Source organism: Heterodontus francisci, chromosome 5, assembly GCF_036365525.1.
Source record: "Heterodontus francisci isolate sHetFra1 chromosome 5, sHetFra1.hap1, whole genome shotgun sequence".
NCBI lineage: Eukaryota > Metazoa > Chordata > Chondrichthyes > Heterodontiformes > Heterodontidae > Heterodontus > Heterodontus francisci.
Genome location: NC_090375.1, coordinates 79504137 through 79531262, shown reverse-complemented (window position 1 = coordinate 79531262; position 27126 = coordinate 79504137). Strand labels below are relative to the sequence as shown.

The window sequence follows — 27126 nt, the reverse complement described above, 5'->3', positions numbered from 1 at the left end:
CTCTTTGTTTGCCTAATTTCCTTTTTAATTTCATCCTTGCACTTTCTATACTCTGGGCTTTCTGCAGTATTGACCTCTCGTTATCTGACATAACTTTCCCTTTTTTGCCTTATCTCTGTATTGCTCTATATTTGTAAGTTCCACCTTTTTTTTGTGGGAATGTGTTGTTCTGAACCCTCACTACCTCCTCCTCGAATGGCTTCCATTGCTCTGCCATTGATTTAGCTTCAAGTGGCTGTTTCCAGTCCACCTTTGCTAAATTACATCTCAGCTTAGTAAAATTGTCCTTTCCGCTGTTGAAAACTTTTTCTCTTAGTCTGTCTTTGTCCTTTTCCGTAACTATGCTAAATCTGACTGAACTATGGTCACTACCACCAAAATGCTTTCCCACTGAAGCCCCTTCCATTTGCTGAGCTTCATTTCCTGAAACTAGGTCCAGAACTGTCCCTTCTCTCATTGGGCTTGCCATGTACTCCTGAATGCATTTTAAGAGTTATGCACCCCACTGTATACCTTTTACACTGATTCTATCCCAGTTAATATTAGGGATGTTGAAATCCCCTAGTATTATTGTCCTATTGTTTTTGCATTTCTCAGAATTTTACCCACATGTTTGCTCTTTGGAGGTTTATAGTATACTCCCAGCATTGTGGTTATCCATTTTTTGTTCTTCATTTCAATCCATATGGCCTCATTTGATGATCCTTTCTGCATATCACCCTTACTCACAGCTGTAATTATTTCTTTAACCAACAATGCAACCCCTCCCCCCTCCTTTTTTTATTCCCCTTTCTATCTTGTCTGAAAGCCCTGTAGCCAGGAATGTTGAGCTGCCATTCCTGCCCTTCTTTAAGCCATGTTCCAGTAATAGCTGTGATACCATACTTCTATCAGTGCCTCAGCTTATCTGCCTTATTCACAAGATTCCTTGTAAAGGCATATACATTAAGCACTGCAAAACTTCTTTGTTGCCTATTTTATAGCCTTTGTTTTCCCTGCATTCTACACTCTTTTAATTTTTTGCCTTTCATTTCCAGCTTTGCTTCTCTCCCTTTTGAATCTACACCCAGGTCCCCTCTGCCACACTAGTCTGAATCCTCCCCAACAGCATGAGCAATGATGCTTCATGTTTTTTTTTCTTCAGTGGGAGCAACAGCATGAAGGAATCAGCTGTGAGAAGTTTAAGATATGGAAGCAGCAGAATAACCCTGAGTATCAGGCAAGCAAATTAGAAAGCTACCTCACCAAAAATGGAATAGGTAATTAAATGCACTTAACAGCAACTGATAAATACAGCTTAACTTATTTTTAAGTATGCCGCAGCCAATTGTAGTCATCAAATTGTGCCCTTATTCTGTGAGCTCCCACCAAAATTGCTCATCAGACAGAACTTTGTTTTGACTAAAAAAATACAGTAAGGACACTATGATGTAGTTGTAGATCAATGGTTACCATTCAGTTAGCTTTTAAAATTGGCCCTTGGCATTTTTTGGTCAAATAAGTTGTCCATTTTTTAAAGTTGCTCCTATTCCCCAAATGAATGCTTCGAGCAGGACAGCAAAAGAGACAAGTCAAATATAAGTGGTTTTTGAAAAAAATGAGGAATATGTTGGAATAGACTGTACGGAATAAAGAATAGTTAAAATAGGATAGAGAGAATAGAAGGGGAAAGGATATCAGTACAAGTGTTAAGATTTTTTAAATTTAAGTTGCATTTTTTATTTCTATTAAGTAACAAAACTATTTGATATTTGAGTGCATTTGTTAGTGTAATAGCATTTGTTTCAGTCTTATTCAGCATGTGACCTGAAAACATACAGGATCAATTGGCCATAGAGTCAAGAATTTTCCTGGACTGTTGATAGTTTAGGGGCTAAAATCATTCGTGAACACCCAAATGGTGAGACTCTTTCACGAGGTGTGACTGATATGAATAGCTTTGAGTTTCCTAGGTGAAAAAATTTAGTTATAACTGTTCACCATTGTGGCAGCAGATTTCTCATTTTTCCATTTATATTGAAATCATTAATGTGTTCCGTATACATGGATTTTCTCTACATAGCGAAGAGCAGAAATCTTCCCTCTGTGTGATATTTGTATTCTTGAGTTAATGATGTAATGTCTAATTGCAGACATTTTTGGACTGCAGTGTGAGTCCTTATTCTCTTTCATTGTATATTTTATGTCTGCTTTAGAGTGCCCTAATTGCAGAGTGCGATTTGACCTTTCCAGAGGAGGTTGTATTCATTTTAATTGTACAGAATGTCATCATCAATTCTGTGGTGGCTGTAAGAGACCCTTTAAATTAGGATCGGTAAGTTGTTACTGTTTCAGATCCTTGAATGGCCTTTCCTTCACAAAATATATTTGTATTTTTACTGTTTTTGCTTTTATCTATAATGTATAGGTAGTTTTTTTTTCAGGACCAAAAGACATTTACTGGCCTTCTGGTCATTGAGGTATTAAGTTGTGCATTCCTATTTGAAGACTATGTTGATTCAAGAACATTTAGTATTTAAGTATAGAAAATTTTTCTCCCCTCTCCTTTTTCTCTTTTTCCTTTTCTTCCCTTACAAGTTGTCTTGCACCATTCCCACTGAAGATTAACTAGTACCTTTCTCTTATTTTGCTAATATAGCCTTTAAGTGCTTATTCGAAGGTTTTCAAAATGCCCCACCATGTTATTGTCATTGTCATCTTCCCTATGTTGGGAACATGCTGACCTCTGCTCAGTACCATCCTGAAAATAAAGCTAATATTAACAACTCGTTGCTTGCTCTGCTCCCTTTATATTTCAAAATTGATAATCACAGAACCATAAGATAATTACAGATGCAGGAGGCTATCGCATTTTAAGAGGTCTTTTGATCAGTTTCTTAGAAGTAGGATTTGGAAAGAAAAGCAGTTACTTTTAAAAGTTGTTTTTTAAAGCAAAGTGTATTCACAGAAGTTTTTTCTAAAAAAGGCAAAAGGTAAGTAAAATCATAGTGAGCTGGATTTTGATTTTGCTTTTCTGTAGCTTGTAAACAATAAATAATTCATTAGCCTGTTTCACACCCAGTGGGGGGCGGGGAATTTTATGTTCTCCCTCGCATTGGGTTTGGAGGCGGGAAAAGCATATCATTAGTTGTGATGGTGGTGACATGGACTCCACCACCTTCCTGCCTCAACCCAAATAAAGTCCGGGGCGGGAAGGCCCATGAATGGCCTTCCCGCCCCACTGCCAATTGAGGCCCTTAAGTGGGCAGTTAATGCCCAATTCATGGCCTCATCTCATCACAGCTGGAATTAACCTAGCGGCAGGCAGGCCTGTAGCTTCGGGGTGGAGAGGGTCCCTCATTAAAAGGCACTTAGTGCCTGAACAAGGCACCCGGTATCGGGAAAGGTGGTGGGGGCCTGCTGAGAGCCAACCCCTGCCCTTGCTGCTGACCTCCCCCCCACCTCCACCCCCCCCCCCCCCCCACTACAATCCCCTCCATTGCGACCTTCACCCCATGAAACCTCTCCCTCTTTCGCTTACCTGTGGCCTGTGTCCAGGGCCTTGAATTCCCACAACTTTCTGTTTAACTAAATTTCATGTGGAACTTGGTCAAATGCCTTTCGGAAGTCTGTGCATTAATTTTGGCGCAGTCATCTCTGCTTGCGAACAGTATATTGCTCATGTCGTCTTTAGGGAATACTTGAGCGAAAGTAATAATTAAGGATGTTTATTATCTTATGCTCTTCTGTTTGAAATCTGTTTGCATTTTTTATGGTTTTCACCTCTATGACTGTTCTCTGACTGAAGTACTAAAATAATTTCAGCCAATTTTGCAAGAAAGCTGCAACTATGCTTTTTTTCTAGGTTTCGCTTTGTCCCTCTGGTTCTGCTTTAAACATGTTTCTACATATTTTTAATATTCGCCTCAATGAATCCCCTTCCCCTTTCTCCCTGTGGGATTTGTAAAGGTTATTTTTCCTCTTTATTTCACATCTCATTTCTCATTAATGCATTTGAAGTCATAATTGTTCAATAAGAGTGAGCTTGCTGATTCTGGATATGTTTATCCTGCATGCTTAACATTATAACCCTGAAGTTCCTGGGCTTAGGAGGACAGTGTAAGGACATATGAAAGGCAGGGAATCAGAATTTGAGATAGGATCTGATTCCAGCAGGTTTTGCCCTTTTCCTATACTAACATAAATTCAGTTGCAAGGTGACACGAGCATTTCTTGCATCTGCCTTCTATTTGTTCCAACATCACTCAGAGATGGGATTGGGGAGATAATGCTGCCTGACAGCAGTACTGCTAGTTTTGCCTTTCTTGAAGCTAGGGGAAACTACAGCTCTATGGTGCAGACAGGCATACTACACATAGGTGGAAGAGCTAGCAAAATAGCAATTTCTTTTTTTATAATGTGTTCATAAGATGTGGGTACATACCACATTTATTACCCAATTTTATTTGACATGCAAAGGTGGTGATGGGCTGCCTTCTTGAATTATTGCAGTACTTGCAGAGATATTGCTTCAGCAATTGTGGTAAGTAGAGTGTTGCATGATGTTACCCCAATGATGAGGAAGGAATGACAATATAAATGTCCACATCAGGATTGCATGTGATTTGGAGGAGAACTAATAGGTGATAGTGCTGCTATGACATTCCTGCTCTTGACTCTTCGTGGTAGAGGTTGCAGGGGCTGAGAGATGTTTTTGAAGTAACCTTTGTTAGTTGTTGCCCAGTATGCTATCAGTGGTATATGCTGCAGACATATTGCACCAGTGACAGAGGAGCTAGATGTTAAGTCCAGTGGCAAGACATCAATCACGCGAACTGCTTTGTGCTGTATTGTCAACCTTCTTCAATGTTGTTGTGGCTACACACTTCCAACCAAAGGTTGAGTATTCCATCATATTCCTTGTGCCTTAGGACTTGCAAATAGTGGAAAGGCTTTGGGAGGTCAGGCGGTGAGCAATTCATTGCAGAGTACAAAGCCTCTTCCCTGCTAGAACCAATGGTATTAATATGGCTGGTCCTTTTAAGTTTCTGGTGACTCTAGGGAACTCGGCAATGATACTGACATAAAAGGTCTAAGGGAAATCACTCGGTTTTCTCTTGTTTGAGGTGATCATTATCATGCAATTTTGTAGCGTTAATGTTTCCTGCCATGTTTCCCCTCATGGAGGAATCTTAAAAATAGGGGGTCTCCTTTTGAAGGCAGGGATGAGGAGGAATTTCTTCTCTCAGAGGATTGTTAAATCTTTGGAATTCTCTTTCCGAGAGAGCAGTGGAGACTGGGTCATTAAATATATTCAAGGCTGAGTTAGACAGATTTTTGATTTATAAGGGCGTCGAGGGTTATGGGGGGGCAGGCAGGAAAGTGGAAGTGAGGCCACAGTCAGATCAGCCATGATATTGATTGGTGTAACAGGCTTGAGGGGCCAAATGGCCTACTCCTATTTTTTATGCTCTTATCTTACTTGTCAGCCCAAACCTGGATATTTTCTAGGTCCTGCTATAGGCTGGGATAGACTGCTTTGCTATCAGAAGAATTGCAAATGGAGATGGATAATGTGGACCATAATCAAACAGCCCCCCTCCTAACCTTATGATGAAAGGAAGGTCATTGTTGAAACAGGCAAAAATGATTGGGATCAGGACACTTAGCTGAGAGATTCCAATGAAGTTCTAGGACTGATGATTTTTGGTTGATCTCTGTCAACTGCAGCTATCTTCCTTTGTGCTGGGCATAACTGCACCCACTGCAGGATTTTTCCCTTAACTCCCATTGACCTCAATTTAGCTTGAGGCTTCTTGATGGCATACTGTTAAGACTGACTGCTCAAGATAAAGCCCCCTAATAAAAATATATGATTCTGATTGCGGTGGGAGAAACGCCCTGTTGATTTCAGCCCCGTCCCTCCACAGATCGCCTAACATGTTAAACTTTCCAAATTAAAGAAAACCAGAGGGGATCAAAGGGATAAATTTTTCACACAAAGAGTAGTGGGTATCTGGAATGAGCTGCCAGAGGAGGTGGTGGAGGCAGGGGAACAGTGGCGACATTTAAGAGGCATCTGGACAGGTACTTGAATGAGCAAGGCATAGAGGGATATGGAATTAATGCAGGCAGGTGGGATTAGTATAGATAGGCATTATGGTTGGCATGGATGCGGTGGGCCGAAGGGCCTGTTTCTATGCTGTACGACTCTATGACTCAAATTGACCATCTATTAACCCCCGAATGAGGCTAACCAAACCGGGTGTCTTTAGATCAACAAATTAACTGTTTAATTAGAAAAGCTGATTTCTTAAACACTACTAAGATATAAACAACATTTAAATAGAAAAAAATTAGTGTCCTTCCAGATTTACGCTCCTGCTGAAGAGGTGTCAATCGGGGTTCAGGCGGGAAGGTAGCGAGGTCCCCATTCGCCACCCGATTAAATGCCATCCCCACCTTCAAACTTGCGACTGGGGAGAGCGTAAAATATTGCTCATAGTGTGGGACTGGAATAGCATGTAGGTTTGACCAGATCGGGGTGCCAGGTTCCCTTCTCGGAAGGATATTAATGCTCTACTTGGACTTCTATGATAATCCAGAAGTTTTTGTAGTCATTTTCATTCTGGTAACAAACCACAAATTACCAGATTTATTCCAATTCAGTTTCACAACTTGACATGATGGGATTTAATTTGTGTAAATAAAATCTTTATGTAGATTTAATTCATTCCATGGTTCCCAGTACTGTCTTTTCTTGGTCGGGTGCTGATTTACAGTATCTATGCCCAAACCCACCTCCACTATCTTCTATTCTATGATCAGTTTTCTCTGAGAACTGGCTTCGTCTCAGCTATTTCCCTTTTAATTTTCTTTCGCTCATTGATCCTTTTTGATATAACGTTGAAAGATTTTTACTTTGCATAATCAGCAATTGATGCTAGATCAGTTGTTAATTTTAAATCTGAGATTGATAGATTTTTGTTAATCAGAGATATGGAGCAAAGGCAGGTGTATGGAGTTAGATTGCAGATCAGCCATGATCTCACTGACTGGCAGAACAGGCTTGAGCAGCTACTCCAGTTTCTGTGCGTCCTTTGCTAATAGCTACAGCCAGATAATAGAACCTCCTTCCTTTATATAATTATGCAAACATTATTTTAAATGCGTTTGATTACAACAGGCTTGTACCTTCATGAGTAACTGCCAAACAATGGGTTTGCACGCACATCATCCCCGGGACTGTTTCTATCACCTCAGAGACTGGAGTGTGGAACGGCTGCAGAAACTATTACATGTGAGTCCTAGCTGATATCTTGATGTTCTATCCTGCCTAGAGTGCTTGATTTAAATGCATTTCAAATAATTCAACAAGAGTGAACATTGTCGTGGAGGGAGGACTTCCAATACAAACTACTCCTTGATTTCCACTTCTATTCCCGCCCCCACTGCAAGCCCACCATTAGTTATGGTGGTTAACATCAGAAAAAGCCCTAACTGGTAGGAGCAGTAATTAATTCATAATGGATCATGCCAGGTCAGCTGCTGATCTGGGAAGCTCCCTGTGGAATTTCTTGCAGACAGACTTTGTCACGGAGTCAGTGGATTGTCATAACTCCACATCGACTTGAAGTAGAGGATTTGTATATGAGGGGGAGAAAGTTGCTCTCATAGGACAATGTTTATGAGTATGTTAACATTTTTTAAAAACAGATTAGCCAGTTTTATAGTGAAAGCTGACCCATCTATAGTTATATTAATCTTGAGTCATACTGGATTTTGTGGTCAGCTGTGAAGCAAGGGCACTCCCCGCTGACCTCAAAGAAAGCCTCGCTAAGAGATCTAGCGATTTCTGTGGTGAGAACTTTACCTCCTCTTGCTGTGCAGTGAGTTATAGTGTTGTTTAATGGGGATTCCCAATGTGGAGTTGCAGTGATGTCATCAAACTGTCCAAGCAGCCAGTCATATAAAAGAGTTCTCATACAACCAACCAGGAAAGCACTAAAATTAGATCACTTTTTACAGAGAGCAAAATAAAGATTACGACATACACATGGGGTGAAGGTAGAAGCTGAATAAAATATCATGAAAAAACTTGTTTAAAAATGTAATTTTAAAAATCTAGTAATTAATTATAATGGAGACAATTTAACAGCACCACACAAAAACATATTCTTTCAGGGCCAGATCTGATTGAACAATGTGTTACTTTTTATGGGGTTTCTAAAAACGATTTGAGAGCAGAAAAGGGGAGGTTCTCACCATATCAACTGATTTCAATAATTGCTGGCTCTGGGCAGGTAGGGTTGCACAGAGAACCCTTTGCTTAAGCAGTGAATGACAGACTGCAACATCAAGACTGCTGCATTAATCTGAACTTGTGCTAAATCCTGACATTGCACTCAGAGGGGTAATAACAGCGAACGCTGACAGTTCACCATCAAAAACCTCACCCGCAAAATCCAAGCCATTATAATTTATGTAATACCAAAACAATTTGTATTCTGTCGGCACTTTCTTAATGTGTAATTTCCTTTTATACAGACAGAGCATATTTCCTTGACTGCCTTTTTATCAGATAACAGTCTAGGACAAGTGGAAGGTAATAACTATTATCTTTTAATAATGGGGATGGTATACTGCATATGAGTATCTGCACCCGTTATCATGGATGCCCTTTGACATTGAGTAGCTCGGTGTTGCTTACATGTAGTTGAGCATAGAGTCGCTGTTGTTTTATATATGTATCTATATACGCACATGCTAAACTATACAACTGACAGAATTTAAATCGTTGCTTTCAACCCCAGTAGTAGCTCTGCAGAATCTTTTTTACCACAGAACTATGGAGAAAGGAAAAATCACCTTTTAATTTTTGTGAAATCATATTTTAACATTTGGCAGATTGTGACCTAGCAACACAGATATTGTTGCCCTAAAAGCAGTATAGTGATAATGTAATACTGATATTTTCAATTGTAACAGAGAAAGTTTTTTTGGATCATCTGGATTTACATGTAAACGACAACTCAATAATTTCATGTGGATTTATGTGAAGCGCCCATAATATCAAATTAAGCTTTGTGCGTGAAATTAAAAATCCTATTTGCATTTATGCTGCATCCAGTGGTAATGGGGCAATAGAATTTAATCCAGCTTTTTCTTTAAATGTTAACAAATGTAATCTTCAACAGTGAATTGCAAAGCTTTTTCTCCATGATATATACTGTGCTGCTTTAGGTAAATGTAAGGTTATGGAGCAGAAAGAAACCTCACATGGTCTGAAAGATGAACAGTGTGGACACCCTTCAGTTAAAGGCTACTTGGGCTTCTGCAAGTAAGTGAAATGATAATCTTAGCATTTCTCTGAACTTGAGTATGTTAAAGATGGTAATTATCTGAGGCAACTATAGTACCTCCGACCTATTGAAAACAGTACTAAAAGCTTAACATTAGTTCATTTGTAATGATTCTAATATTTCTAATATACCCCAAGTCAGTCCCAAATATGATGGCATAGGCTTTTTTTCTCTATGCATTACACTTAATCATGTATCAATGTTGCTTACACAGGAGACTGAACTCTGCATTCCCCTGTTATTTCCTGTTTTGTTGAGCCCTGTTTATTGTAATAAACTGCAGGGAAAGCCAGCAACACTTTGCATGAACAGGATCCCACAGCAATTCGATAAATGGCCAGATAATCTGTTTTAGTGATGTTGGCAGAAGGATAGATGTTGGCCAGGAAACTGGAAGTAGTGCCATGAGATCTGAGTGGGTACTAAGTGTGAAGACCTGAGGCACACAGGAGGTGAATTAGAAAAATTGATGCTGGATTGGGTGCTCATAAGAGTCGTGAAAAAATTAGCTGGCATTATCAAAATTCAACTTGAAGCTGCACAGTGAGGTACAGAGATGAACCTCATAACTTTCAATGATACTCAAACCTGGGTATTTCAAAATAAATACTCTCAGTTCAGTGGTAGTCCCTTGCCTTTTAATGAGATGGTCTCGGGTTCAAGTCTACTCCAGAGATGAGCACATAATCTAGGCTGACAATTCAGTGCAGGACTGAGGGAGTGCCGCACTGTCAAGAGGTGTCGCAATTTTGGATGAAAAATTAAACTGAGCCCTCATCTGCCTTCTCAGATCGACATAAAAGATCTTATGGCACACTTCTTCCAGTTGAGGTAGTAACTAGCAAGGTAGATAAGGCAGAATCTGTGGATGTGTATTTAGATTTTCAAAAAGCATTTGATAAGGTACCAAGAAGTTGTTATACAAAATTAGGGCTAACAGGATTAGGCGTATTAGCATGGATTGAGGATTGTCAGAAAACAGAGGGGAGGAATAAATGGGTCATTTTGGGCTAGGCAGGATGTAACTAGTGGAGTACCGCAAGGATCAGTGCTTTTGCTGCAGCTATTTACAATCTGTATAAATGACTTAGACAAGGGGACTGAATGTAATGTGTCCAAGTTTGCTGACAATACAAAGTTAAGTGGGAGAATGCAAGGAGGCCGCAAACGTGTCATATTTGACCCCAAGATGAGCCTCCAACCACATATCCACACCAGCACAAAGGCCACCTGTTTCCATCTTCGTAACATTGCCCATCTGCTCCTGTGTCCACTCATCTGCCTCTGAAACCCTCATTCATGCCTTTGTTACCTGTAGATTTGACTGTTACAACTGTCTCCTGCTTGACCTCCCACTTTTTACCCTGCATAAAGTTAAGGTCATCCTAAACTCTGCTGCTTATACCCTTACTCGCACCAAGTCCCATTCACCTATCACCCCTGTGTTTGTTGACCTACATTGGTGCCCAGTCAAGCAATGCCTCAATTTTAAAATTCTCATCCTTGTTTTCAACTCCCTCCATGGCCTTGCCCCTGTCTATCTCATATCTCTTCCAGCCCCACAATCTTCCGAGATCTCTGCGTTTATCTAATTCTAGCCTCTTGAGCATTCCCATTTTAATGGCTCCACCATTGGTGGCCACACCTTCAGCTGCCTTGGCCCAAATTCCCTCCCTCAACCTCTCCGACTCTTCTTCCTTTAAGATGCTTCTTAAAACCAACCTCTTTAACTAAGTTTTTGGCCATCTGCCTAATATCACTTTACGTGGCTCGGTCTCAAACCAAGGGATTTGCCATTTAGGACTGAGATGGAGAGAAGTTTCTTCTATCAAGGGCTGTGAATCTTTGAAATTCTGCACCCCAGGGGATTGTGGATGCTCCATTGGTGAATATATTTAAGACCGAGATAGATAGAATTTGGGATAGTAAGGGAATTAATGGATGTGGGGATGGTGCAGGAAGGTGGAATTGAGGTAGATCAGTTATGATCATATTGAATGACGGAGTAGGCTCAAAGGACCAATTGGCCTACTCTTGCTTCTGTTTCTTATGTTCTAATGTCAACATCACGTCTTTGGCACCATCTGGACCTCATCGTTACAAGGCGAGCTTCTTTAAACAGTGTTCAAATCACACGCAGCTTCCACAGTGCGGACTGCGACACCGACCACTCCCTGGTGTGCAGCAAGGTTAGACTCAAACCAAAGAAGCTGCATCACTCCAAGCAGAAGGGTTGCCTGCGCATCAACACGAGCAGAATTTCGTATCCACAGCTGTTACATATGTTTCTAAATTCACTTGAAAAAGCCCTTCAAAACACTCCTACAGGGGATGCAGAGACCAAGTGGGCCCACATCAGAGACGCCATCTATGACTCAGCAATGACCACCTATGACAAACGTGTGAAGCAGAATGCAGACTGGTTTCAATCTCACTTTGAAGAGCTGGAACCTGTCATAGACGCTAAGCGCATTGCACTGCTGAACTACAAGAAAGCCCCCAGCAAGTTAACATCCATAGCACTTAAAGCAACCAGAAGCGCTGCACAAAGAACAGCCAGGCGCTGCACAAATGACTACTGGCAACACCTATGCACTCATATTCAGCTGGCCTCTGACACCGGAAACATCAGAGGAATGTATGATGGCATTAAGAGAGCTTTTGGACCAACCATCAAGAAGATCGCCCCTCTCAAATCTAAATCAGGGGACACAATCACTGACCAACGCAAGCAAATGGACCACTGGGTGGAGCACTACCTAGAACTGTACTCCAGGGAAAATGTTGTCACTGAGACCACCCTCAATGCAGCCCAGTCTCTGCCAGTCATGGATGAGCTGGACGTACAGCCAACAAAATCGGAACTCAGTGATGCCATTGATTCTCTAGCCAGCGGAGAAACCCCTGGGAAGGACGGCATTACCCCTGAAATAATTAAGAGTGCTAAGCCTGCTATACTTTCAGCACTCTACGAACTGCTTTGCCTGTGCTGGGACGAGGGAGCAGTACCACAGGATATGCGCGATGCCAAGATCATCACCCTCTATAAGAACAAGGGTGACCGCGGTGACTGCAACAATTACTGTGGAATCTCCCTGCTCAGCATAGTGGGGAAAGTCTTCGCTCGAGTCACTTTAAACAGGCTCCAGAAGTTGGCTGAGCGTGTCTACCCTGAGGCACAGTGTGGCTTTTGAGCAGAGAGATCCACCATTGACATGCTGTTCTCCCTTCACCAGGTACAGGAGAAATGCCGCGAACAACAGATGCCCCTCTACGTTGCGTTCATTGATCTCACCAAAGCCTTTGACCTCGTCAGCAGACGTGGTCTCTTCAGACTACTAGAAATGATCGGATGTCCACCAAAGCTACTAAGTATCATCACCTCATTCCATGACAATATGAAAGGCACAATTCAGCATAGCGGCGCCTCATCAGACCCCTTTCCTATCCTGAGTGGCGTGAAACAGGGTTGTGTTCTCGCAAGTACACTGTTTGGGATCATCTTCTCCCTGCTGCTCTCACATGCGTTCAAGTCTTCAGAAGAAGGAATTTTCCTCCACACAAGATCAGGTGGCAGGTTGTTCAACCTTGCCCGTCTATGAGCGAAGACCAAAGTATGGAAAGTCCTCATCAGGGAACTCCTCTTTGCTGACGATGCTGCATTAACATCTCACACTGAAGAGTGTCTGCAGAGACTCATCGACAGGATTGCGGCTGCCTGCAATGAATTTGGCCTAACCATCAGCCTCAAGAAAACGAACATCATGGGACAGGATGCCAGAAGTGCTCCATCCATCAATATTGGCGACCACGCTCTGGAAGTGGTTCAAGAGTTCACCTACCTAGGCTCAACTATCACCAGTAACCTGTCTCTCGATGCAGAAGTCAACAAGCGCATGGGAAAGGCGTCCACTGCTATGTCCAGACTGGCCAAGAGAGTGTGGGAAAATGGCACACTGACACGGAACACAAAAGTCCGGGTGTATCAAGCCTGTGTCCTCAGTACCTTGCTCTACGGCAGCGAAGCCTGGACAATGTATGTCAGCCAAGAGCGATGTCTCAATTCATTCTATCTTCGCTGCCTCCGGAGAATTCTTGGCATCAGGTGGCAGGACCGTATCTCCAACACAGAAGTCCTCGAGGCGGCCAACATCCCCAGCATATACACTCTACTGAACCAGCAGCGCCTGAGATGTCTTGGCCATGTGAGCCGCATGGAAGATGGCAGGATCCCCAAGGACACATTGTACAGCGAGCTCGTCACTGGTATCAGAGCCACCGGCCGTCCATGTCTCTGCTTTAAAGACATCTGCAAACGCAACATGAAGTCCTGTGACATTGATCACAAGTCGTGGGAGTCAGTTGCCAGTGATCGCCAGAGCTGGTGTGCAGCCATAAAGGCGGGGCTAAAGTGTGGCGAGTCGAAGAGACTTAGCAGTTGGCAGGAAAAAAGACAGAAGCGCAAGAGAGCCAACTGTGTAACAACCCTGACAACCAATTTTATCTGCAGCACCTGTGGAAGAGTCTGTCACTCTAGAATTTACCTTTATAGCCACTCCAGACGCTGCTTCACAAACTGCTGACCACCTCCAGGCGCTTACCCATTGTCTATCAAGACAAGGCGGCCAAAGAAGAAGAAAAGAAGAATGTTCATTATATTTTACAGCCATATGCTGCAGACACAGCCTCCACATGTCTAATTCTGGATTATAGCTTTTTCCCTACACATCTTTTATTCATTATATCCCTTCATTTTGAAATACTTTCTCAAAATCAGTTCATCTAGTCTCCAGAACTTAGGAACATATGAACAGGAGTAGGCCATTCAGCCCATCGAGCCTGCTCTGCCATTCAGTTAGATCATGGCTGATCATCTACCTCAATGCCACTTTCCCACATTATCCCCATATCCCTTGATATCATTAGTATCCTGCCCTCCTCTCCTGCCCAGCATCCACCTCTCACTTTGTAAAGCACTGAGATGTTTATGTTGCTGCTCTTACCATAGTCATTGTCTCAAAACATGCAGTTTTTAAACATTAGAACTACTCTTACAATTAATTTTAACTTGGAAATGTTTGCATTTTATTTCTAATGAACAGTATTTACTCTCTCAAACTGATACCTAACCAAACTAAAACTGACAAACTTGTTCATTGTCGTCTTGGGCTATTTTATTTTAACAAAGTATATCTATTCAATTTTCACCATTTCAAACTATACTTGAGAAAAATATAAAGATTTATCAATAAATGTGTTCAAAGACCTTTATTTGACACAAGTCTCTTATCTTTATTTCAGAATCCATTTTAAACAGTTTTTGGTGGAACTTATCAATAAAAATTCTTTGGACCCAGCTATACTATACAGCAAGGAGGAAATGTTAACTGAACTACAACGCTGGGGTGTCACTAGCCCTAACCAACATGTGGATGAACAGGAAGAACAATTTACACAAAGACTAAGAATTGTAAGTTATCAAAAATATCAAATAAAATTAACTCCTGGGTACAATTAAATGCATTGGCTAGCAAAATATTATCTTTTAATATATTACATAGCTAAAATTGAACCAGACAATTCTGCACAGTGTTTATGTTTACACTCAGCTATTGCCTCTGCACAATAATACATGATATTTAGTTTCCTTTTTATTACTCACTTTTCTTTTCCTCGTCAATTCTATATAAGTTTCCTTCACTTTCTTTTTACTTGTACTAACTTTACATCTTCTGACTTGCCTTTCAGTTTCATTTTGACTCTGAATTTGTGGGCTGGCTGCTATTAGGCACCATGCATTTCTCTCCCCAAGTAACACTTCACTGCTCTTTCTGTTTCGCTTCCTCCCACTTTCATCTTTCAAGAAGGTGCAGGCTGCTGTTTGGTTCTGGTCCAACAACTCTGTTATTTGACCTTTGGCCATTATTCAGATTGGTCATTATTAGATCTAGACAGTGAGTCTTAGTGGGCTGTTTGACCACAGAAGACATTATCCGAGCTAAGCATTATCCTCTTTTCACCTTAGTTTACCACATTTTACGGCAGAATCACAGGATACTATCAAATAACTAACCCTGACTGACTTAGTTTCTTCCTATCCCAGGTAAAGCATGCTCAATTATAATAGAGTAGCGTAACATAGGAACAGAAGTAAGCCATTTAGCCTTTCAAACCTGTTCCGCCATTCAATAAGATCATGGCTGATCTGCGACCATAACCCGCCTTTGCCACATTTCTGTTAATACTTTTGCTTAACAGAAATCTATCAATCGCAGATTTAAATTTAACAATGGATGTAGCATCAATTGCTGTTTGTGGAAGAGATTTCCAAACTTGTGCCACGCTTTGTGTGAAAAAGTATTTCCAAATTTAATTTGTGAAAGGTCTGCCTCTAATTTTTAGAGAATACCCCCTAATCCTGGATTCCCTAACCCACAGTAATAATTTCTCTCCATTTACCCTATCTGTTCCCCTTAATATCTTAAAAAGTTTGACCAAATCATCCCTTATTTTTTACTTTGTAGGGAATGCAACCCTAGTTTGTGTAATATCTCCTTGAAATTTAATCCTAAGAGTTCAGGTATCATTCTGGTAAATGTATGCTGCAATCCCTCGAAAGCCAGTATATCATTCCTAATGTGTAGTGCCCAGAACTGCTTGCAGTACTCCAGGTGTGGTCTCACCAGAGCTTTGTATAGCTCAAGCATGACTTCAGCCCCTTTGTATTCTATTCCTGTACATATAAATGCCAGCTTCTCCCTGACTGAGATTTGTTACCTTAGCACATGCGAGAGGTAAAACAGAGAACAAAAAGAAAAATACTGCTGATGCTGGAAATCTGAAACAAATACAGTAAATACTGTAAACACTCGGAAAGTGAGGCAGCATCTGTAAAGAAAGGAAAACAGTTAATGTTTTCGATATAACTCTTTGTCAAGTTAAGAGTTCTGACAAAATGTTATACCTCAAACATTAACTTTTTCCCTTTTTCAATAGATTCTGAGTGTTTCCAGCATTTTTTTGTTTTTGTTTAATTCAAACCAGGGACCTGGCTTGACTGGTTCCAATCCTGCCTGTCCTAAGGTAGTCAACACGTCTCCTGGAAAGATATTTCTCCTACCTCTGCATGCTTATTGCTCCATCTCGGCCCCCTCCTGAAGTCCCCAGCATTACAGATGCCAGACTTCAGCCAATTCGATTCACTCCGCGTGATATCAAGAAACGACTGAAGGCACTGGATGCTGCAAAGGCTATGGGTCCTGACAATATTCCGGCAATAGTACTAAAGACCTGTGCTCCAGAACTTGCCGCGGCCCTAGCCAAGCTGTTCCAGTATAGCTATGACACTGGCATCTACCCGGCAATGTGGAAAATTGCCCAGGTATGTCCTGTAAACTAAAAGCAGGACAAGTCCAACCCGGCCAATTAGCGCCCCAATAGTCTACTCTCAATCATCAGTAAAGTGATGGAAGGTGTCATCAACAGTGCTATCAAGCAGCACTTGCTTAGCAATAACCTGCTCAGTGACGCTCAGTTTGGGTTCCGCCAGGGCCACTCAGCTCCTGACCTCATTACAGCCTTAGTTCAAACATGGACAAAACAGCTGAACTCATGAGGTGAGGTGAGAGTGACTGCCCTTGACATCAAGGCAGCATTTGACCGAGTATGGCATCAAGGAGCCCTAGCAAAACTGGAGTCAATGGGAATCAGGGGGAAAACACTCTGCTGGTTGGAGTCATACCGAGTGCAAAGGAAGATGGCTGTGGTTGTTGGAGGTCAATCATCTGAGCTCCAGGACATCACTGCAGGAGTTCCTCAGGGCAGTGTCCTAGGCCCAACCATCTTCAGTTGCTTCATCGATGACCTTCCTTCAATCATAATGTCAGAAGTGGGGATGTTCGCTGATGATTGCACAATGTTCAGCACCATTCACGACTCCTCACATGCTGAAGCAGTCCGGGTAAAAATGCAGCAAGACCTGGACAATATCCAGGCTTGGGCTGATAAGTGGCAAGTAACATTTGCGCCACACAAGTGCCAGGCAATGACCATCTCCAACAAGAGAGAATCTAACCATCTCCCCTTGACATTCAATGGCATTACCATCGCTGAATCCCCCACTATCAACATCCTGGGGGTTACCATTGACCAGAAACTGAACTGGAGTAGCCATATAAATACCATGGCTACAAGAGCAGGTCAGATGTTAGGAATCCTGCAGCGAGTAACTCACCTCCTGACTTCCCAAAGCCTGTCCACCATCTACAAGGCACAAGTCAGGAGTGTGATGGAATACTCTCCACTTGCCTGGATGGGTGCAGCTCCAACAACATTCAAGAAGCTCGGCAGCATGCAGGACAAAGCAGCCCGCTTGATTGGCACACCATCCACGAACATTCACTCCCTCTACCACCGACGCACAGTGGCAGCAGTGTGTACCATCTACAAGATGCATTGCAGCAACGCACCAAGGCTCCTTAGACAGCATCTTCCAAACCCACGACCTCCACCACCTCGAAGAACAAGAGTAGCAGATGCATGGGAACTCCACCACCTGCGAGATCCCGTCCAAGTCACACACCATCCTGACTTGGAACTATATCGCCGTTCCTTCACTGTCGCTGGGTCAAAATCCGGGGACTCCCTTCCTAACAGCACTGTGGGTGTACCTACCTCACAAGGACTGCAGCGGTTCAAGAAGGCAGCTCACCACCACCTTCTCAAGGGCAATTATGGATGGGCAATAAATGCTGGTCTAGCCAGCGATGCCCACATCCCATGAATGAAAAAAAAAGAAGGTTCTATCCTTGGTTTCTTTTCCTCATTTGCATGTTGCAGCTTAGATGCATTTAAACACAGGCATGAGGTCAGTTTCCATATGCATGCAAATGATACCTAGCTATACCTCTCCACCAAGCTCCTCATTTCCACTGTTACCATTACTGGCCATTTGACATCAAACCATGGAGAATTCAGAATTTTCTTCATTAGAGCAATGGAAATTTCATCCAGAAGCAAAATACTGCAGATGCTGAAAATCTAAAATACTTCATCCATCTTACTGGGCTCCTGTAAAAAAAAAACTATTTTTGTCTCCAACCCTATCCCACACCCCCACCGGCCTCCCTAAACTTGGTGGCTTGCTGAGGTTAAATCCAGTGGTGCACAACCTCAATGTACTGTTCAACCCTGGGCTGAGCATAAAACCCCAAGACTGTTTATTTTCACCTCTGGCCTGACCTCAGCTACATATTCACTGAAACTCTTACGGAAGGTTTCGTTACTAAAAAAAAAACTTTCCCAACACACTCCACCAGCTTCCTGAGGACCATGTTTGCAATTCAATCTCATCTATCTGCATCATTTTTACCATCACCTCTACCTTCAACAACCTCCATGGGCTTCTTGCCTTTTTTCATAAATCCTTTCATGGCCTCGCCTCACCCTACCTTTGAAATCTCCTCCAGTTTTGCCCTCCCATTCCTCCTCTTGCTTTGCTGCAACTCTCCCCAGCTTCAAAAATATCTCATCAATGAAACAGCATGTCACAGTGGGTTAGACACTGGCCATTCACATCCATATTTTGAATTCTAATCTAGCCCAGCTTGATGAAATTGAAGTCCCTTCTGACTGCTGGCCTTAAACATCCGATGAGAAATGCATTAGAGATTTCTCAATCCATTTTCTAGTTGGCATGGGTGTACATCCCAAAACTGTGCCTCATTTGTAAATGTGACTGACCTAAGGATGGTTGGTGTGGGAAATGGAATAGGTGCCACACTGTAGGGGTTGCTCTTCTGAGATTCAGGCTGAAGCAAATCATTGGGGAAAGTGTAACAAGAGCTTTACTCTGCATCCAGCTATGCAACAGCTGAATTGGAAGTGCTTGATGCCTGAATGATCCGCTCCACAGCATCAACTTCCCTCACCTCAATACCTTTTCAAGACCTCTTTTTAACTGCGGGCACATATTTGGAAAATTGGCCCTGCTGTGTATTATTTTCAGTGATATAAGGACCTAAAATTTCCTCATGTCCAACAACATACTTGGGGCAGAAGTCTGGCAGAAAGTGACTAGAATGCCTGGTAATGATGGGTCATAACCAGGGAATTCTTCCATGGGACATGTGGAAGTTCCAGGGAGATCTGGCACGTTAGACGAAAGGTGGATACCATCACCTGCCAGATGCGGCACAGTGGCGCAGTGGTTAGCACCGCAGCCTCACAGCTCCAGGGACCCGGGTTCGATTCCAGGTACTGCCTGTGTGGAGTTTGCAAGTTCTCCCTGTGTCTGCGTGGGTTTTCTCCGGGTGCTCCGGTTTCCTCCCACAAGCCAAAAGACTTGCAGGTTGATAGGTAAATTGGCCATTATAAATTGTCACTAGTGTAGGTAGGTGGTAGGGAAATATAGGGACAGGTGGGGATGTTTGGTAGGAATATGGGATTAGTGTAGGATTAGTATAAATGGGTGGTTGATGTTCGGCACAGACTCGGTGGGCCGAAGGGCCTGTTTCAGTGCTGTATCTCTAATCATAATCATTTCCTGCTGTTCACAGTTCTGTGCACCTGTCGTGCAGACCCTCCACCTGCCAAGAGTGAGGCACATTAATTTTGTCATATGAACATTGATTTAAAAACTGTTGTTGAAGTGAAGAAAGGACTTGTTTAAAAAATAAATCACCAGGCCCTTGGCTGGAAAGACAAGTGCATATTAACAGACAGTGCTTGTGGAGACAAAGACGTTAGTTCCCTTATCCAATTTAACCCACAATGGACTTTGAGCAACAGACATTGAAGGTGAGGAAGCTCAAATTTCAGGGTGACTGCTGGAATGGCCGAATTCACAAACAGATATGGTCAGACCAGTTGGTCACGTGACTAGCCTGCTTGGCAACCTGGTTTTTCTGAATTGTACAAAGAGTTTTTGAACAGAGAGACTGCAGTATGCTCCTGGACTGAAGAAGACCTCTCCTGTCTGTATGTTCCCTCTCTTTCTCGCGGAAATCCAAATCCACTGAAGACACAAGAACCATAAGAGAGAAAGGTCTCCTGCAGTGACCAAAGGCTTAAGAAGAGTACTGGGCCCCAACGAAGAGCAAGATCTACCTACAATCAAGGATTCTGCAGTGAGCTCAAAGAGCTGTAACAAAAACCCTCTTCAGAGATTGCCTCAAACCTTTCCACTTTATTTTCTTCTGCTCTTTTCTGTCTCTATCTGCATGTGTGTATCATGTATGCATGCTAGCATGGGTGCGTTGTGTATCCATGGGCGTTAACCAAATTAGAGTTTTAAGTTTAATAAATTTAAACCATTCTTCTTTAAACCTAAGAGAACCTGTTTGTGCTGGTTTCTTTGCATTATAATTGGAAGGTAGTGAACAAAGATTCACCAAGGGGGAGCTAGAAACACGGTTTGTTTAAACCTTGTTACGGTAAGACCAGGTGAAGGCTGAGAGGGACCCCTTTCTCACCTGATCGTAGCACTGACGTACTGTATGCTGGCAAAATCCAGTACCTGTTGTTACAGACAGGTGGCAAGGGGTGTGGGTGGTTCCCACTGTTCACCTCCTAACCCCCTGACCACAGTCATGTTTTGTTTAAAATTATGTTAGTCCCTGAATGCTTATTTTTACATTAAAAGTAAGAGGATAACTGATGAACGAGTAGGGCCCATAAAAGACCAAAAAGGTAATCTGTGTGTAGGGGCAGAAGATGTTGTGAATACTTTGCATCTGGCTTCAAAAAAGAGGGGGATGATGCAGATCTGTAGTTAAGGAAGATGTGGGTGTGAAGTATTGGATGTGATAAACATAGAGAGGAAGTATTAATGGGATTAGCATCCTTGAAAGTTGATAAATCACCAGGGCCAGATGAAATGTGCCCAGGCTGTTAAAAGAAGCAAGAGAGGAAATATTGGAAGGTCTGACCATTATTTTCTAGTCCTCACTGGATACAGGTGTGGTGCCGGAGGATTGGAGGACTGCTAACGTTTTACCTCTGTTTAAAAAGGGAGCGAAGGATAGACCGAATATTTACAGGCCAGTCAGTCTAATCTCAGGAGTGGGCAAATGATTGGAATGAATTCCAAGAGACAGGAGAAACTGTCACTTAGAAGGGCACAGATTAATCAAGGGTAGTCAGTATGGATTTGTTGAGGGAAGATCTTGTCTGACCAACATGATTGAACTTTTTGAAGAAGTAACCAGATAGATGAGGGTAGTGCAGTTGATGTGGTCTACGTAGATTTTAGCAAGACTTTTGACAAGGTCCCACATGGCAGTCTTGTTAAGAAAATAAAATCCCATGGGATCCAGGGAAATGTAGCAAGGTGGATACAAAATTGGCTCAGTGGCAGAAAACAAAGAGTAATTGTAGACGGGTGTTTTTGCGACTGGAGAGCTATTTCCAGTGGCGTTCCGCAGGGCTCAGTACTGGGTCCCCTGCTTTTTGTGGTATATTTTAATGATTTGCACGTAAATGTAGGGCGCATGCATGATCAAGAAGCTTGCAGATGACACAAAGATTGGCCATGTGGTGGATAGCTGTAGACTGCAAGAAGATATTGATGGTCTGGTCAGATGGGCAGAAAAATGGCAAATGGAATTCAACCCAGAGAAGTGTGAGGTGATGCATTTGGAGAGGTCAAACAAGGCAAAGGAATACACAGTTAATGGCAAAATACTGAAGTGTAGAGGAAGTGAGAGACCTTGGAGTGAATGTCCACAGATCCCTGAAGGTAGTAGGACAGGTCGATTAAGGTAGTTAAGAAGACATTTGGAATCCTTTCCTTTATTAGCCGAGGTATAGAATATAAGAGCAGGGAGGTTATGCTGGAACTGTATAAATCATTGGTTAAGCCACAACTTGAATACTGTGTAGTACTGGTCACCTCATTACAGAAAGGATGTAATTGCACTAGAGAGGGTACAGAGGAGATTTACAAGGATGTTGCCAGGACTGGAAAAATGCAGCTATGAGGAAAGATTTGATTGGCTGGGGTTGTTCTCCTTGGAACTGAGAAGGCTGAGGGGAGATCTGGTTGGAATGTACAAAATTTTGAGGGGCCTGGCTAGACTGGAGGTGAAGGGTCTGTTTACCTTAGCAGAGAGGTCAGTGACTAGGGGGCATAGATTTAAAATGATTGATAGAAAGATTAGAGGGGAGATGAGGAAATTTATTTTTCACCCAGAGGGTGATGGGGGCCTGGAACTCACTGCCTGAAAGGGTAATTGAGGCAGAAACCCCCAACTCATTCAAAAATAGTCTGGGTATGCATGTCAAGTGCTGTAATCTACAGGGCTACAGACCAAATGCTGGAAGGTGGGATTAGAATGGGTGGATTGTTTTTCGGCTGGCACAGACACGATGGGCCAAGTGGCCTCTTTCTGTGCCGCAAACTTTCTGTGATTCTAGGGTCAAATAAACAAGACAAATAACAGGATTTCTTCTACGTTTAAAACACAAGATTAACTATTGATTGAAAAATATTCATTTCCCGAAATGTTCGCAACATCACTCATGCATGCATTCATTCTTGCATGCACCCTCAAGAAGATAGATAGAAGATTCAAGGTATGGTAGGTGTTTGTGGTTTACGGTAAACCTGGTGAATCATCTAAGTAGGACAGTCTCTTTTAAGGGTGCCAGCCTGGGTATTTGTAGTCCTGAAATTGTTCAAGTGTTGTAGATTTCTGGTGGTTAAGATTTCAGACTGGGGAGGTGGCGGTCACTTTCAGTCCTCTGCTATACCAAGTTGAAGTGTAGGAATAGCAGTAGGGCTTCTTCTTGTTTAGGCTGGATCTGTCCACAAATTAGTAATTGTTAGTTGACACATCGCCTTCTCCCCTGGTGTGACCACATAATGACCAGGATGTGGAATTCATGGCTTTCTATTAATGTCTGGATGAGTATCATTCTGCTATAAAAACAGAAAGTGCTGGAAAAACTCAGCAGGTCTGGCAGCATCTGTGGAGAGAGAAGCAGAGTTAACGTTTCAGGTCACTGACCTTTTATTAAGATCACTGACCTGAAACGTTAACTCTGCTTCTCTCTCCACAGATGCTGCCAGACCGGCTAAGCTTTTCCAGCCATGTCTTTTTTTATTTCAGATTTCAAGCATCCGCAGTATTTTGCTTTTAGTATTCTGTTATGATGTGTTTACTGGAAGGTTATCGGGGGTAGGTGGAAATGTGGAGTAATCAGTTCAGCCATGAACTTATTGAATGGTGGAGCAGGCTCGAAGGGCCAAGTGGCCTACTCCTCCTAATTCGTATGTTCGTAGACTCAGAAGAAATCCATTCAATTCAGGAAGGTCTCTTGATGGTTTCAAGATGGGTATAGTCGACACCTCTTAGTCTGGAATGTATTCTTTTGTCCTTTTAGGACACTGGGTCAATGTTTGAATCCACAGGTCAGGTCATCTGACCTTCGGCCATTTTGCAGCACATTGTCCTTTTTTTAAAAAGGAAAAGTCAATTTCAAAGAGTCTACATTGAATAAAGTTTATATCTTAAAAGTAGGAACATATATGATATGTCTTTACTAGGCATGACACTGTGAATGATAGAAGTGGGTTTAAGGGACTGGGTCTTAGTCTGAAGCATTTCTGAAGTTTGAAATCAGTTTCCTCCTAAGGAGGGCTGCCAATTTTAAGATCACCAGACTTTGAAAGTGAAAATGACTTCCCAGGAGCATATTTTATTCTGCTGCCCTCTAGTAGGTGCTCAAGATGCACCCATATTAACATCAGCACCTGTTTTTTTTTTCAAACTTCCTGATTCCAGAAATTCCAGTGGGATCACTCCTCATAGGCTTTTGCAAGTTTTCAGGTCCAAAGTCTCAATGAGCAGCATAAGTTTTGGGAATTAGTCCTCAATACAAAATAGATTGATTCTCCAGGGATCACTCCTACTCTTGGTTTGATGACCTCTTTTTCTTAGTGGGGTTGCACAATGTGAAGCAGCAGTATTGAGAAATTCTTAGCAAGGCGAAACTGATTGACAGCAGGTGTAGATATGCCCCTCACATCATGTGTTTTGTTTAACTTTGTTCAATTTGGAGAGGGTGAACAAATGCCTATTTAGAACCATTCATCTGTCATTTCAGATTAATATTTACCAATTTAAACATTCATCTGGTGGCACTAAATCCACTGAATCAAATTAAATGAGAATTAAAGAATAGGGTTTTGGAAAAGGCAGACATAAACTGCACAGCTTAAGACCAAACTAAAAATAAAGTTTAAAAAAGAATATTAGCAACAATTTTGTGAATTCTGTTGAATGTTGTTGGAATTTAAGTGAGTCTTTCATCATGCAGTTACATGCTTAAATGGGTCCTGGGTGATACCTAAATAAATTTATTTTTGAGTTCTTGGGTATCAGAGAAAGGCATTTTGTTCAAAGTTAACACATTCAAGTCATTTACTGTATTGACCAGCAACTGACGCATACAGTTTCATAATGTGAAACTAACATATGTTATCTGCTTTACTTTTAACAGAAAATAATGAATGAACTAAAGCTGGACAATCAACAAAAAACTGTTTTTGACAAGAGTTCATGATCATTTGCTTCCATCAGTCAGATATCTAATGAGAAGCAGATATATCCCGGAACATAGAGACTTTAAACATAGAAGCACCGAAAGAGGCCATTCAGTCCATTGTGTCTGTGCTGCAACTTACTGTGAAAATGCTTTATGTCAAGATCAATCTTGTTAAGAATATATTTACTTTTATTTGTTTTAGTCATTACTTGTCAATTATGTTTAAGCACTGGTTGATTTCCTGTGGCATTGCTCACGGACAAATCTTTCATAGAAACAAAGATTTATGGCACAGAAGGAGGCCATTTGGCCAATCATGTCCTTGCCAGTGGAAAAACAGCTATCCAATCTAATCTCACTTCCCAGCTCTTGGTCTGTAACCCTGTAGGTTACGACACCTCAAGTGCATAACCAAATGTTTTCTTAGAGGCAGAAGCCCTCATCGCATTTATCACGCTTTGAGGCAGTGAAATCCAGACTCCCACCACCCTCTGAGTGGGAAAAAAATAATCATTCCCAAGTTCTTTGGCTAAGGTGAGAAAATGGAGTAGCTAGTTTGGAGCAGGCACCACTTTGAGTGTATGAGAGAAAAGATTGGGATTTGGCATGCAGTTAGGCTTAACAATGTGTGGCACAGCAATGACATGCAACTGAGGGACTGCAGCAGCAGAGCCTGCTCCTGTGCAAATGTGTCATAACATCAGGGGAATGTCAATGCAGTGATTGGCTCATGGAATGTGTTTTTCAGGACACTATAGTGATGCCCAGGTGAAGTAAGGAATCTCCGGGAATATGGCAGAACTGAAGGCAGCCCTCAGAAAAAATCTTTTTGTACATATTTTTACGAAACAGTGGGGAAATGTAATATTTTTCACAGTTTACACTTTTTAATGTCATGTAATTTTAGTGGTATAATTTTTAAAGAAAAAAATCAGCTATTTGGTTGCATTATAGTAAATAACCATGAGAATAATTTTACAAATAATGGCAGAAATTACAAGGCTCCACTGCCAGTGCAAAGCCTCACCATACATGTGCTTGAGTTGTAGATGGGGCTACAACACTAGACTCAATTCTGTGCTCTACACTCATGTCTATTGAGGTCCTTGGCAACATTTGAACTTCAGTTTTTGTCCATTTTTCTTTCTAAATTTAGCAAAGGGGATTTGAGCCAATCAGGATTGATTTCTGTCCTGCTTATATATAAATCTTACAGTTGACATATGGATTTAGAGCATGGGAAGATTTCAAACTTGCTGCTTGAGTGATTTTGCACGTTGTTCCGATTTAAGTTATTTGCCCTTCTGTCACTCTAATTTGTTACAGCTTTTATATTTTTGAAGTTGTTTGTGTCCTCCTATGGAAGGTTAATCTTGTGATCATAACCACCTGATTATGATTTTAAAAAAATAAAACTTTTAATATTTTTATCCCAGTGTGTTAATTACCCTATTGCGAAGCTGTCCATTATACACACCCTGTATGTTTTATTCAATCTGCAAAATTTAGGCAACTCCGTTCTATATGCATTTATTTACTTTATTTGATCTTGTTTAGATTTTATGGCTGGGACTGGTGGTTAACCTCATTAGTCTATAATTTCTAAAGTTAAAGACCAAGATCTATTAATAGCCACGCTTTTTTGTATTCTTTCATGGATGTGGGTGTCACTGGCAAGGCCAGCATTTGTTGCCCATCCCTAATTGCCCTTGACAACTGAGTGGCTTGCTCGGCCATTTCAGAGAGTAGTTATGAGTCATCCACATTGCTGTGGGTCTGGAGTCACATGTAAACCAGACCAGGTAAAGACAGCCTCAAGGACATTAGTAAACCAGATGAGTTTTTACAACAATCAATGGCATCATTATTTTCAATTCAGACTTTTATTAATTAATTGAATTAAATGAATTTAATGTGGTTAACCTCATTAGTATATAATTTCTAAAGTTAAAGACCAAGATCTATTAATAGCCACGCTTTTTTGTATTCTTTCATGATGTGGGTGTCACTGGCAAGGCCAGCATCATATATGCATAGGCATTAACCGTATTAGAGTTTACCGTTTAATAAATTTCACTTTTCTCCTTTAAACAGAAGAAAGCCTGTTTATGCTCATTTCTTTGCCTTATAATTGGAAAGCTGTGAACAGTGTGTTTAAAAATCAAACCCTGTTACAATAAGACCAGGTAAAGAAAGTAAAAGACCCCTAGACACCTTTCTCACCTGGTCGTAACAAAAC

General features: G+C 41.7%; 1 protein-coding gene across 1 annotated transcript in view; it reads left to right on the top strand.

Annotated features, from left to right (window-relative positions):
- The window catches only part of si:dkey-181m9.8 (E3 ubiquitin-protein ligase lubel), a 103280-nt gene extending 76963 nt beyond the window's left edge, over window positions 1-26317 (top strand). Inside the window, exons 17-23 of the mRNA XM_068031682.1 lie at window positions 1145-1259; window positions 2196-2314; window positions 7166-7279; window positions 8527-8584; window positions 9223-9319; window positions 14643-14811; window positions 24843-26317. Coding sequence (XP_067887783.1) covers window positions 1145-1259; window positions 2196-2314; window positions 7166-7279; window positions 8527-8584; window positions 9223-9319; window positions 14643-14811; window positions 24843-24905 — 735 coding nt within the window. The 3' untranslated portion in view covers window positions 24906-26317. The remainder of the gene's footprint in view (window positions 1-1144; window positions 1260-2195; window positions 2315-7165; window positions 7280-8526; window positions 8585-9222; window positions 9320-14642; window positions 14812-24842) is intronic.
- Window positions 26318-27126: the final 809 nt, after the last annotated feature.